We start from the raw sequence: 14,773 nt of genomic DNA, 5'->3' as shown, positions 1-14,773 counted from the left end.
AGAGAGAGGGCCAGAAAAGAAGAGAAAATCAACTCCCTGCTCGAAGCGTGTCAGCGTGAACGTTCTCCAACCAATGTGGTTGTATGTGTGTACATCACAGTGTGTACTCACACAGACAGATACAGACTACTGTACGTTCACAACCCAACGCCTCAACTAAGACAAACATCATGAAGAAGATGATGATGAGGAAGATGGTGGAGGTCTCTCCCCGTTCCCTGAAACGCCATGGCAACCGACGATTCCTCTTTTCTCGGGAAGTATCCCCGGTTACCGAACTGCTCTCATTCATAACAGTTGCCGTGGCAACGGAGCCCTCATTCATTGATGGAATCTCGGCATTGCCGTGGCAACGAGGCGGGTAGAGGGTCTCCTAGCGATTGTTTGACTCTTTTTTGAGGTTTGGGTTCTCTGCACTGCCACACACTGAGCAAACACACACACACACATACGCTACACACACCATAAATGTACATGCTTTCAAACACAGACACACAAACACACAGTCTTATCTAGTATGTGATGTACAGTAGTGTGTGGGTATGTGTGGTGTAAAACATCATATTAACATACAGGAGCAAAGGAATCTGGGTCAGATATACTTTCTTCTTATACATTCCTGTGTGTGTGTGTGTGTGTGTGTGTGTGTGTGTGTGTGTGTGTGTGTGTGTGTGTGTGTGTGTGTGTGTGTGTGAAAGAATGTACGCATATGGTGTGTATAGCATGAGTATGTCTGTATGTGTGTATCTGAAAACCATGTGGGAGTGCCATGTGTTTGCTCAGTGTGAGCTCCTGTCCACTCAATGTTTCCAACTGAGCCCTATAGCCCCACACACACACACACACACACACACACACACACACACACACACACACACACACACAAAATGTGAACATCTGAAATTAAGTCAAACATTGAACAGTTAAAACCATCTAAAAATATACTGTTCAAATCCACAATTCTATTTTTCTTACAACCTGCAACAATAAGCCACCCACTATGTGGCTATGGCACATCAACCTTCCCTTTACAACCATTATGTCACCGGTCAACCCCGCTTTTCACAGTAGACATGGTACGCCCCAATCCCTTTCCATTATTGGAAGAGTCTACTTGCTCAGCTGAAGGGGGAGAGGGATGATAATGGCTACATCACCTTCCCACCTAGTTTATCACAAACACTCTATTGCTATACTCTCAACATCTCTCTCCCTCTCTATTCCCTTTCCACTATCTCTGTCCTCTCCTCTCTCCTTCTCTGAACATCTCTCCCCTTTCTCTCGTCCTACATTGTTCTTCTCTCTCCCTCTCTCTGTCTCTGTCTCTGTCTCTCTCTCTCTCTCTGTCTCTCTCTCTCTCTCTGTCTGTCTCTCTCTCTCTGTCTCTCTCTCTCTCTCTCTCTCTCTCTGTATCTCTCTCTCTGTCTGTCTCTCTCTCTCTCTCTCTCTCTGTCTCTCTCTCTCTCTATCTGTCTCTATCTCTCTCCTCTGTCTCTCAATTCAATTCAATTCAATTCAATTCAATTCAATTCAAGGGCTTTATTGGCATGGGAAACATGTGTTAACATTGCCAAAGCAAGTGAGGTAGATAATATATAAAGTGAAATAAACAATAAAAATGAACAGTAGACATCACACATACAGAAGTTTCAAAACAATAAAGACATTACAAATGTCATATTATATATATATACAGTGTTTTAACAATGTACAAATGGTAAAGGACACAAGATAAAATAAATAAGCATAGATATGGGTTGTATTTACAATGGTGCGTGTTCTTCACTGGTTGCCCTTTTCTCGTGGCAACAGGTCACAAATCTTGCTGCTTTGATGGCACACTGTGGAATTTCACCCAGTAGATATGGGAGTTTTTCAAAATTGGATTTGTTTTCGAATTCTTTGTGGATCTGTGTAATCTGAGGGAAATATGTCTCTCTAATATGGTCATACATTGGGCAGGAGGTTAGGAAGTGCAGCTCAGTTTCCACCTCATTTTGTGGGCAGTGAGCACATAGCCTGTCTTCTCTTGAGAGCCATGTCTGCCTACGGCGGCCTTTCTGTCTCTCTCTGTCTCTGTCTGTCTGTCTCTCTCTCTCTCTCTCTCTCTCTGTCTCTCTCTCTCTCGGTCTCTCTCTCTCTGCCTCTCTCTCTCTCTCTGCCTCTCTCTCTCTCTCTCTCTCTCTCTCTCTCTCTCTCTCTCTCTCTCTCTCCAGTGCTAACACTCAGCTGATGGACCCACTGGCTCCATCCAGTCATCCCCTCCCTCCTCCCCTCTAGCCATCCAGTCCAGTCACCCCCTCCCTCCTCCCCTCTAGCCATCCAGTCCAGTCACCCCCTCCCTCCTCCCCTCTAGCCATCCAGTCCAGTCACCCCCACCTCCTCCCCTATAGCCATCTAGTCCAGTCACCCCCTCCCTCCTCCCCTCTAGCCATCCAGTCCAGTCACCCCCTCTAGCCATCCAGTCCAGTCACCCCCTCTAACCACCCAGTCCAGTCACGCTCTCCCTACCTTCCTCTCTCCCTCCTCCCATCCTTCCTTCCCTTGTCCATCCCCCGCTCACCACAGTATCTCTACATCCTTCCTCCACCTGCCCACTCACTCCCTCTGTCTCCCTCTCTCCTTTCCCTCTTTTTATCTCTCCCTTGCTTCCTTGCCTCCTCCAGTCTGCCAATCCTCCAGACCAGTCAGGCGAAGGGAGGATGAAGGAGAGAGCAGTAAAAGGAGGGATGAATGCTTCCTCCTGGTTATGTCCAACTCATTCATCTCTCTCTCTCTCTCTCTCTCTCTCTCTCTCTCTCTCTCATCTGTGACCAGCTGTCCCTCTCTCCTTTCTCGTCACCTTGTCCCCACTCCATCCTTTGGCCTTTTCTCTCTCCTGCCCTCACATTCCCTCTCTCTCCTCTACACTCCCTCCTTCTTTCCATCCCTCCCTCATCCCTCTCTCCCCCTCTCCCTGGCTAGCTGATCCTCCACCTGTTTCTCTGTGGGGACCAGCGTGTGATCTGGCATTCGCAAGGACATTAGCTACTCAATGAGTGTGTTTGTGTGTGTGTGTGTATGTGTGCATGCTCTATCCTGTGTGTATGTGTGCGCACACACTTTATCCTGTAAGTGAATGTGTGTGTGTGTGTGTGTGTGTGTGGTGTGTGTGTGTGTTTGGTGTTTGTGTGTATGTGTGGTGTGTGTGTCTACGTGTGTTGTTGTGTGTGTGTGTGTGTGTCTGTGTGTGTGTGTGTGTGTGTGTGTGTGTGTGTGTGTGGTGTGTGTGTGTTTGGTGTTTGTGTGTATGTGTGGTGTGTGTGTCTACGTGTGTTGTGTGTGTGTGTGTGTGTCTACGTGTGTTGTGTGTGTGTGTGTGTGTGTGGTGTGTGTGTGCTTGGTGTTTGTGTGTATGTGTGGTGTGTGTGTCTACGTGTGTGTGTGTGTTTGTCCTATAGGGTAGGTACAGTGTCCTAGTGTTTAGCAGAGAGTCAGGCCTCTAAATGACTGCAGGCTTATAATGATAATGGAAGTGATGGCAGCGGGACAATATTCACACGGGTACCACTTCTCTCTCTCCTCCCTCTCTCTCTGTCGCTCTCTCTTCCTCCCTGCCTCTCTCCTTCTCTCTCTCCCTCCCTCTCTCTCTGTCGCTCTCTCTTCCTCCCTGCCTCTCTCTGCCAGCTCTCTCCTTCTCTCACTCCTCCCTCTCTCTCTGTCGCTCTCTCTTCCTCCCTGCCTCTCTCCTTCTCTCTCTCCTCCCTCTCTCTCTGTCGCTCTCTCTTCCTCCCTGCCTCTCTCTGCCAGCTCTCTCCTTCTCTCACTCCTCCCTCTCTCTCTGTCGCTCTCTCTTCCTCCCTGCCTCTCTCTGCCAGCTCTCTCCTTCTCTCTCTCCTCCCTCGCTCTCTGTCGCTCTCCCTCCCTACCTCTCTCTCTCTGCCAGCTCTCTCTTCTCTGCCTCTCTTCCTATCTATCTCTCTATCCTTCCGTCTTCCTCTCTCTCTTTTTCTGCTCTCCTTCTCCTCCTCTCGCTATCCCCCTCTCTCCTTCACATATCCTTTCTCAAATACTGTACATGCAGACTTTGTTTATCTCTCTTTCTCCCATACAGTACATTTCAGCTTTCCAGACGACCTCCATTCCTTCCTGTTGGTATCTCTGAAGTCCAACTGTGTTAACATCAGTTGAAATGTTTCTGTTGCTAAGCATCATTAAAATCACATTGGGGATGTTTTAAATGGAGAGGGGACAAACATACACTTTCTTTTCTTAGCTCTGACCCAGTTGCAGCAGAGGACAGGACACTGGCTACTGTAAATGGGTTATAAATGGGTTATGAATGTGTTATGTATGGGTTATGAATGTGTTATGTATGGGTTATGAATGTGTTATGTATGGGTTATGAATGTGTTATGTATGGGTTATGAATGTGTTATGTATGGGTTATGAATGGGTTATATATGGGTTATGAATGTGCAATGTATGGGTTATGAATGTGCTATGTATGGGTTATGAATGTGCTATGTATGGGTTATGAATGTGCTATGTATGGGTTAGGAATGTGTTATGCATGGGTTATGAATGTGTTATGTATGGGTTATGAATGTGCAATGTATGGGTTATGAATGTGCTATGTATGGGTTATGAATGTGTTATGTATGGGTTATGAATGTAACCATGAATGTGTTATGTATGGGTTATACATTTTCCATTAATATGTTATGTATGGGTTATGAATGTGCTATGTATGGGTTATGAATGTGCTATGTATGGGTTATGAATGGGAAGGCCCTTCCCTGTTTCAGCCTGACAATGCCCCTGTGCACAAAGCGAGGTCCATACAGAAATTGTTTGTCGAGATTAGTGTGGAAGAACTTGACTGGCCTGGACAGAGCCCTGACCTCAACCACATCGAACACCTTTGGGATGAATTGTAACACCGACTGCGAGCCAGGCCAAATCGCCTTACATCAGTGCCCGACCTCACTAATGCTCTTGTGGCTGAATGGAAGCAAGTTCCCGCAGCAATGTTCCAACATCTAGTGGAAAGCCTTCCCAGAAGAGTGGAGGCTGTTATAGCGGCAAAGGGTGGACCAACTCCATATTAATGCCCATGATTTTGGAATGAGATGTTCGATGGGCAGATGTCCATATACCTTTGTTCATGTAGTGTAGGTACAGTTCAAATTAAATGTTACCATCTGACCTAGTTGCAGAAGAGGACAGAACACTAGCTACATTCATACACACTGCTTACGAATGTGTTATGTGTAGGTTATGAATATGTTATGAAGTCCTTATATAGCCTTTAGGTGTTACCATCTGACCACGTTGCAGCAGTAGAGGACACTAGCTACTGTAAACGACTACATTAGACAGCTCCATGACTTACATACTGCCTATGTACACTACCATTCAAAGGTTTGGGGCCACTTAGAAATGTCTTTGTTTTTGAAAGAAAAGCACATTTTTTGTCTATTAAAATAACATCAAATTGATCAGAAATACAGTGTAGACATTGTTAATGTTGTAAATGACTATTGTAGCTGGAAACGGCAGATTTTTTAAATGGAATATCTACATAGGCGTACAGAGGCCCATTATCAGCAACCATCACTCCTGTGTTCTAATGGCACGTTGTGTTAGCTAATCCAAGTTGATCATTTTAAAAGGCTAATTGATCATTAGAAAACCCTTTTGCAATTATGTTAGCACAGCTGAAAACTGTTGTTCTGATTTTAGTTTTAACTGTCCTTCTTTAGACTAGTTGAGTATCTGGAGCATCAGCATTCGTGGGTTCAACTACAGGCTCAACATGGACAGAAACAAAGACCTTTCTTCTGAAACTCGTCAGTCTATTCTTGTTCTGAGAAATGAAGGCTATTCCATGTGAGAAATTGCCAAGAAACTGAAGATCTCGTACAACGCTCTGTGTACTTCTCCATTCACAGAACAGAGCAAACTGGCTCTAACCAGAATCGAAAGAGGTGTGGGAAGCCTCACAAGTCCTCAACAGGCAGCTTCATTAAATAGTACCCGCAAAACACCAGTCTCAACGTCAACAGTGAGGAGGCGACTATCAGGATGCTGGACTTCTACGCAGTCCAGTGTCTGTGTTAATTTGCCCATCTTAATCTTTTCTTTTTATTGGCCAGTCTGAGATATGGCTTTTTCTTTGCAACTCTGCCTAGAAGGCCAGCATCCTGGAGTCGCCTCTTCACTGTTGACTTTGAGACTGGTGTTTTGCAGGTACTATTTAATCAGCCATTTACAGCTACAACAGTCATTTACAACATTAACAATGTCTACACTGTATTTCTGATCAATTTGATGTTATTTTAATGGACAAAAAATGTGCTTTTCTTTCAAAAACAAGGACATTTGTAAGTGACCCCAAACTTTTGAACGGTAATGTGTGTGTTATGTAAGAGTTATGGAGTCCTTCTGTTACTGTAACTTTCATTTAGTCTTTCCTCATTCCGACTTCATTGCAGTAAAGTTCAAGACACTAGCTGAATGCATACATACTGCTTATGAATGTGTTATGCATTAGTTATGAATATGTCATGAAGCCCTTAGGTAGTCATTAGGTTCAGCCAGCTACAGCGGAGGACAGGACACTTAGCTACATTACATTGTGACATCACAATGGCAGTTACGTTCTAAACCAATGCAATGTTGACTGACATGAATACTAAACAGGCAGGAGAATACACTTCCTCCTTCTCTTTATCTCTCCCTCTCTTTCTCACTCTTTCTCTCTCTCTCTCTCTTTATCTATCATTCTCACTCTGTATCTACCTCTCTCTTTCTCTCTCGCTCTGTCTCTCTCTCTCTACTTCTCCATGTCTCTCTTTCCCATGTGTGTGCCAAGAATGAAGTCACCACACACTAATACACACACACACACACACACACACACACACACACACACACACACACACACACACACACACACACACACACACACACACACACACACACACGTCTCACATGGCCGCAGTGGCAGACTCAGTCACGACTCGCAGTGCAGACACACACAAAGAGATACAAAGCCTTCAGTATATCACTCATCACTGTTAGCGCAACACACACACACACACCCACACACCCATACACACACACACACACACACACACACACACACACACTCTCAACACACACCTTGTGTGTGTCTATTTGTATGTAATAGACAATGTGTGTGTGACATTTGTGTTTGCATGTTGTAGCGTGCGTGTGTGTGTGTGTGTGTGTGTGTAGGGATGGGTCTGTCTGTAAATAGAAATAAAAGCTGCGGGCAGGAGTGTGGAGGAGGTATTTTATCTTCAAAGTGCAGCTCACACACAAACACACAAACAACCACACACACGTACGCGCACGCAGACACACACACACACGCAGACTGGACAGGTATAGCATAGTGTAGGTTACAAAACAAACAAGCTTTTAAATAATACATGAAATATCTAGTTGAGCATTTTATTTGAGTGATCATGGTAATCTATCTGTGGGTACTGAGCATCTTTTGAGTATATGTATTTAGGCCATGCCTAGTGATGCTGTGTGTGTCTGTGTGTGTTGTCTGTGTGCGTATAGTTCGATGTTGTGTGTGTGTGTGTGTGTGTGTCTGTGTGTGTGTGTTGTGACGACCCTCCCACTCTGTCTGCCGATTTCTTTCTCTTTCCTCTTGTTTTCCATATTAGGACGTCGGTGGGCGGAGCTAGGAAGGTCGTCAGCGACATGGGACACACCTGGGCCCGGGTGTGTCCCGGGATAAATACACCTCTTCCCCAGTCACTGAGGAGACTCGAACCATGCAGACACACCTGGGCCAGGGTGTGTCCTGGGATAAATACACCTCTTCCCCAGTCACTGAGGAGACTCGAACCATGCAGACACACCTGGGCCAGGGTGTGTCCCGGGATAAATACACCTCTTCCCCAGTCACTGAGGAGACTCGAACCATGCAGACACACCTGGGCCAGGGTGTGTCCTGGGATAAATACACCTCTTCCCCAGTCACTGAGGAGACTCGAACCATGCAGACACACCTGGGCCCGGGTGTGTCCCGGGATAAATACACCTCTTCCCCAGTCACTGAGGAGACTCGAACCATGCAGACACACCTGGGCCAGGGTGTGTCCTGGGATAAATACTCCTCTTCCCCAGTCACTGAGGAGACTCGAACCATGCAGACTGTTAGAGAGTCTGTGTCCATGCAGACACACCTGGGATTGGGTGTGTCCTGGGATAAATACACCTCTTCCCCAGTCACTGAGGAGACTCGAACCATGCAGACACACCTGGGCCAGGGTGTGTCCCGGGATAAATACACCTCTTCCCCAGTCACTGAGGAGACTCGAACCATGCAGACACACCTGGGCCCGGGTGTGTCCCGGGATAAATACACCTCTTCCCCAGTCACTGAGGAGACTCGAACCATGCAGACACACCTGGGCCAGGGTGTGTCCCGGGATAAATACACCTCTTCCCCAGTCACTGAGGAGACTCGAACCATGCAGACACACCTGGGCCCAGGGTGTGTCCCGGGATAAATACACCTCTTCCCCAGTCACTGAGGAGACTCGAACCATGCAGACACACTGTTGGATTTTGGTTGTGGCATTTTTGTTTGTTTGTTTGTTTGTTTGGCATCTTTCAACCCTCCTCATACACACCACCACTTACGCTACTGATTACTGACTACAGACACCATTGTTAATTGTATATAGGTTACCTCAGTTAATAAATGTATTTTTGTTATTCCTTATCTCCACGTTGTCTCACTTTTTGTTGCGGGCTTCGAGCCGGTTCATGACAGTGTGCATAGTGATGCTGCATAGTGATGCTGCATAGTGATGCTGCATAGTGATGCTGCATAGTGATGCTGCATAGCGATGCTACATAGTGATGCTGTGCGTGTGTGTGTATGGTGTGTGTTTGCGTGTCTATGTATCTGTCTATGTGTGTGTGTGTGTCGGAGCTCAGGATAAGGCTGTTAGAGAGTCTGTGTCTCAAGACTGTACTGGTGATTGATCATCTGCACCAATGAAAACCAGGTTACCACACACACACACACACACACACACACACACACACACACACACATAGACACACACACACACACACACACACACACACACACACACACACACACACACACACACAGACACACACACACACACATAGACACCACACACATATATACACACACACACACACACACATAGACACACATAGACACACACACACACACACACACACCACACGCACGCATGCACACGTTTGCTCTCATTCCCTCTCCTCAACATGTTTGCTGTCTCATGTCCCTCTCTCTGCTCCCCATCTCTTAATCACTCACTTTCTCTGGTTCTCCTCTCATCCTTTTCCCTGCTCCCAGACCTCTCTCGCTCTGCCTCCATCCCTCACTCTAAGTATCACCATCATCATCCCTGCATCCTTCTCTTCCCTCTCCCTACGTCACGCTCTCATCTCTCTACCCCTCCCTTCTCTCACTCGCTCCCTCTTACCAGTGCAATCCACCATCCATTCCTTTCCACCCCATTGCTCCTCCCTATCTCTCTCTCCTTCTCCCTCCCCTGTTTTCCAGAGCCAAGGGGAATAGAGAGACAGAGTGACGTTTCTCTCCCTCCCTCTGTTACCACTGCAATACTCCCTGCTCTCTCTCCGTCCTCTCCCCCTTGCTTCCTTATTGCTCTTCCTTAGAGCTGCGGGTGGACTCACAGAGAAGTGTTTTGAGGTCTCTCTCTCTCTCTCCGTCCTCTCCCCCTTGCTTCCTTATTGCTCTTCCTTAGAGCTGCGGGTGGACTCACAGAGAAGTGTTTTGAGGTCTCTCTCTCTCTCTCTCTCTCTCTCTCTCTCTCTCTCATAAACCATACAGCAGTGATGTATAGACTGAAGAACATACACACATTCACCACCTCTACTTACAAGAGCAGCATCCCCCACACTTTTACAGTGCACACACACGCACATGCGCAGTCTCCAGGGCAAACCCAAATTGAGAGGTCTGACTGACACAGAGAAAGGAGGATGGGTGAGAAAGAGAGTGGGGAGAGAGAGGAGAGGAGGATGGGTGAGAAAGAGAGTGGGGAGAGAGAGGAGAGGAGGATGGGTGAGAAAGAGAGTGGGGAGAGTGAGGAGAGAGAGGAGAGAGAGGAGAGGAGGATGGGTGAGAAAGAGAGTGGGGAGAGAGAGAGAGAGAGGAGAGAGAGGAGAGGAGGATGGGTGTGAGAAAGAGAGTGGGGAGAGAGAGGAGAGGAGGATGGGTGAGAAAGAGAGTGGGGGGAGAGTGAGGAGAGGAGGATGGGTGAGAAAGAGAGTGGGGAGAGTGAGGAGATGGGGAGGATGGGTGAGAAAGAGAGTGGGGAGAGAGAGGAGAGGAGGATGGGTGAGAAAGAGAGTGGGGAGAGAGAGGAGAGGAGGATGGGTGAGAAAGAGAGTGGGGGGGAGAGAGAGGAGAGGAGGAGAGAGAGGAGAGGAGGATGGGTGAGAAAGAGACTGGGGAGAGAGAGGAGAGGAGGATGGGTGAGAAAGAGAGTGGGGAGAGAGAGGAGAGGAGGATGGGTGAGAAAGAGAGTGGGGAGAGATAGGAGAGAGAGGAGAGAGAGAGGAGAGGAGGGGGAAGAACTAGGGAAGAATAAAAAGCAGCTGACAGTCTCTGCACGTTGTCCTCTCTCTTTCCCTCCCGTACAATTCCTTATGTTCCTCCCTAGTTAAATAAAGGTAAAAAATAACTACAAATAAATATATATCTCCCCCTTCACCCCCCTCCCTCTATCTCTATCTCCATCCATTCCTCTATCTCTCTCCTCTCTCTATCTCTATGTCCCCCTCGACACCTCCTCTCTATCTCTCTCCTCTCTCTATCTCTATGTCCCCCTCGACACCTCCTCTCTATCTCTCTCCTCTCTCTATCTCTATGTCCCCCTCGACACCTCCTCTCTGTCTCTTCCCTCTCTCTCTCCCTCCCTCCTCTCTCTCTGTGAGGTGACATTTCACTGGTGCCCTGCTTGTTGCTCCCTGCAGCGCCACTCTGATCTAGCCTCAATGTGTGTGTGTGTGTGTGTGTGTGTGTGTGTGCTCATTAAAGGGAGACAGCGATGGAGAGGGTGATGCCCTGATTACACACACACACCTTGTCAAACGAGACCTCTGCTGTGTGTGTGTGTGGGTGTGTGTGTGTCTACCCAGCTGACTGTATATCTTAATGTCCTCCTTTCCCTCTCTCTACATGCTGTGTATCTTTCCAGGTCTTCCTTTTTCTCACCCATCCCCCTTTTTCTCACGATAGTCTAACCCCTCCTTTTACTGCTGCTGCTCTCTCCAGCTCCTCTCTTCCTCCTCTCTCCAGCTCCTCTCTCCAGCTCCTCTCTCCAGCTCCTCTCTCCAGCTCCTCTCTCTCTCTCCAGCTCCTCTCTTCCTCTCTCTCTCTCTCTCTCTCTCTCTCTCTCTCTCGACATGCTGCTCACTTGCTACAGTACAGCGGCCATTTTTAGATCACACATCAAACAAACACACCCTCCTGTCTCACTCTCCCCCTGCATCTCTCTTTCTTCTTTCTCTTTTGAACAAATGCGTGCACACACACACACACACATCTATCTGCAGTATATATATATATATCAGTCAGTCTCTGTCTGTCTGTCTGTTTGCCAGTCAGTGTGTATGGATATTGATATTTAGACTGATCAGGGGGCCATTGATTCTGGAGTTTCCTCAGTCCAGACACACATGGATGGGAGCCAAGAGATGGGACCAGACTATATCTACACACATAAGATGGGACCAGACTACATCTACACACATAAGATGGGACCAGACTACATCTACAGACATAAGATGGGACCAGACTACATCTACAGACATAAGATGGGACCAGACTACATCTACACACATAAGATGGGACCAGACTACATCTACAGACATACGATGGGACCAGACTACATCTACAGACATAAGATGGGACCAGACTACATCTACAGACATAAGATGGGACCAGACTACATCTACACACATAAGATGGGACCAGACTACATCTACACACATAAGATGGGACCAGACTACATCTACATACATAAGATGGGACCAGACTACATCTACAGACATAAGATGGGACCAGACTACATCTACACACATAAGATGGGACCAGACTACATCTACAGACATAAGGATTTCCAGCAATGACATCAAGAGTGTGTGTGTGTGTGTGTGTACTGTGAGAAGGTGTCACTTGCATCAAGCATATTAGCATGTGAACACACACTGAGCACTAGTACAAAATCATCCACAGGCCGAATTTGGCCCGCAGCCCGCCAGTTGACAATCCCTGATGTATGGTATGTAGACAGTAGTTATGGTATGATACCTGATGTATGGTATGTAGACAGTAGTTAAGGTATGATCCCTGATGTATGGTATGTAGACAGTAGTTAAGGTATGATCCCTGATGTATGGTACAGACATAAGATGGTATGATCCCTGATGTATGGTACAGACAGTAGTTAAGGTCTGATACCTGATGTATGGTATGTAGACAGTAGTTATGGTATGATACCTGATGTATGGTACAGACAGTAGTTATGGTATGATCCCTGATGTATGGTATGTAGACAGTAGTTATGGTATGATACCTGATGTATGGTATGTAGACAGTAGTTAAGGTCTGATCCCTGATGTATGGTATGTAGACAGTAGTTAAGGTATGATCCCTGATGTATGGTATGTAGACAGTAGTTAAGGTATGATCCCTGATGTATGGTATGTAGACAGTAGTTAAGGTCTGATACCTGATGTATGGTATGTAGACAGTAGTTATGGTATGATACCTGATGTATGGTATGTAGACAGTAGTTATGGTATGATCCCTGATGTATGGTATGTAGACAGTAGTTAAGGTATGATACCTGATGTATGGTATGTAGACAGTAGTTAAGGTATGATACCTGATGTATGGTATGTAGACAGTAGTTAAGGTCTGATCCCTGATGTATGGTATGTAGACAGTAGTTAAGGTCTGATCCCTGATGTATGGTATGTAGACAGTAGTTAAGGTATGATCCCTGATGTATGGTATGTAGACAGTAGTTAAGGTCTGATCCCTGATGTATGGTATGTAGACAGTAGTTAAGGTCTGATACCTGATGTATGGTATGTAGACAGTAGTTATGGTCTGATCCCTGATGTATGGTATGTAGACAGTAGTTAAGGTCTCATCCCTGATGTATGGTATGTAGACAGTAGTTAAGGTCTGATCCCTGATGTATGGTATGTAGACAGTAGTTAAGGTCTGATACCTGATGTATGGTATGTAGACAGTAGTTAAGGTCTGATCCCTGATGTATGGTATGTAGACAGTAGTTAAGGTCTGATCCCTGATGTATGGTATGTAGACAGTAGTTAAGGTCTGATCCCTGATGTATGGTATGTAGACAGTAGTTAAGGTCTGATACGATGCAACAATAAGGTACTTACCCAGTGAGCACTACTACAAAGTCCATAGCGTTCCATCCATTCCTCAGGTAGGAGCCCTTATGGAGGGCAAAGCCCAGAGCCAGAATCTTTATACCTGACTCAAAACAGAAGATGGCTATGAAGTAGGGCTCTGTATCATCCTAATGGAGAGAAGGGGAGAGAGGGGAGGGAGGGAGGGAGAGAGGGAGGGGGTGAGAGAGAGAGAGAGAGAGAGGAGGGAGGCGAGAGAGAGAGAGAGAGAGAGAGAGAGAGGAAAGGAGGGAGGGGGAGAGAGACAGGGGGAGAGAGACAGAGAGAGGGGAGAGAAAGAGAGGTTTAGAATATGGCATTTCGGGAAAAAAGCATTGTGTGCACCTTTGTGTGTGTGTGTGTGTGTGTGTGTGTGTGTGTTGTACTCACCAGTCTCTCAGAAAGAGGAGTTTTGTCATTCTCAGGTAAATGCTGTTCCAGAGCCAGGACGATACAGTTAGCTATGATGGTTGCCAAAATCATCCATTCAAAAGGAGTAAGGCTGGAGTTAAGGCCAGTAACATGGGACAATATATACACATATATCTAATAATACAAACATCAATCATCTTAAACTGACAGTCCCCGAAATCTGGCATTAGAATGACTTATATGTATATGTATATGTTTAGATGACTTATTTGATTGATTTCCCACCATTCAATAAGTCAGAAGACAGCAATCCAGACCTTCCTAGGACCATGTAAATGTCCTCTGTAGGATAAACGTATATTTCTATGCATTTTCCATCAGAGGCAGACATATTGCATATTCTCAGAATGACAATATCGTACCCTTTACATAGGCCTTCTCCCCTTTTCTATAGGAGGGGTGCACACTGTTTCAATGGCCCAAATGTTTAGACAATCACACATTTGATAGATTTTCACTCTCACTAATGTCATGATATGTTTGGTAAGGTAATAAAGAAGGTGAAATATTTTGGGTAGCTGTTCCTGAAACAGATTATAACTATATGTGGACATATTATAATGTATTCATTCACAATGTCATTTAATTTATCGTATCATCATTTGTAGATACAGTTGAAGTCGGACGTTTACATACACCTTTGCCAAATACATTTAAAATCAGTTTTTCACAATTCCTGACATTTAATCCTCGTAAAAATTCCCTGCCTTGATTCCTGACATTTAATCCTCGTAAAAAATCCCTGCCTTGGGTCAGTTAGGATCACCACTTTATTTTAAGAATGTGAAATGTCAGAATAATGGTAGAGAGAATGATTCATTTCAGCTTGTATTTCTTTCATCACATTCCCAGTGTG

The 14,773-nt window shown here is 45.9% G+C and overlaps 1 protein-coding gene across 1 annotated transcript in view; it reads right to left on the bottom strand.

Moving 5' to 3' along the window:
- cacna1ab (calcium channel, voltage-dependent, P/Q type, alpha 1A subunit, b) overlaps nucleotides 1-13,976 on the bottom strand; it is a 137,780-nt gene extending 123,804 nt beyond the window's left edge. The window contains exons 1-2 of the mRNA XM_042305507.1: nucleotides 13,876-13,976; nucleotides 13,477-13,616 (exon numbers count right to left, since the gene is read on the bottom strand). Of these exons, the coding sequence (XP_042161441.1) occupies nucleotides 13,477-13,616; nucleotides 13,876-13,968 (233 nt within the window). The 5' untranslated portion in view covers nucleotides 13,969-13,976. The remainder of the gene's footprint in view (nucleotides 1-13,476; nucleotides 13,617-13,875) is intronic.
- Between the last annotated feature and the right edge of the window lie 797 nt (nucleotides 13,977-14,773).

The sequence above is a fragment of the Oncorhynchus tshawytscha genome, linkage group LG02 (assembly GCF_018296145.1).
Source record: "Oncorhynchus tshawytscha isolate Ot180627B linkage group LG02, Otsh_v2.0, whole genome shotgun sequence".
Lineage (NCBI taxonomy): Eukaryota > Metazoa > Chordata > Actinopteri > Salmoniformes > Salmonidae > Oncorhynchus > Oncorhynchus tshawytscha.
The sequence above is the reverse complement of the archived record's forward strand: the minus strand, read 5'-3'. Positions and strand labels throughout refer to the sequence as shown.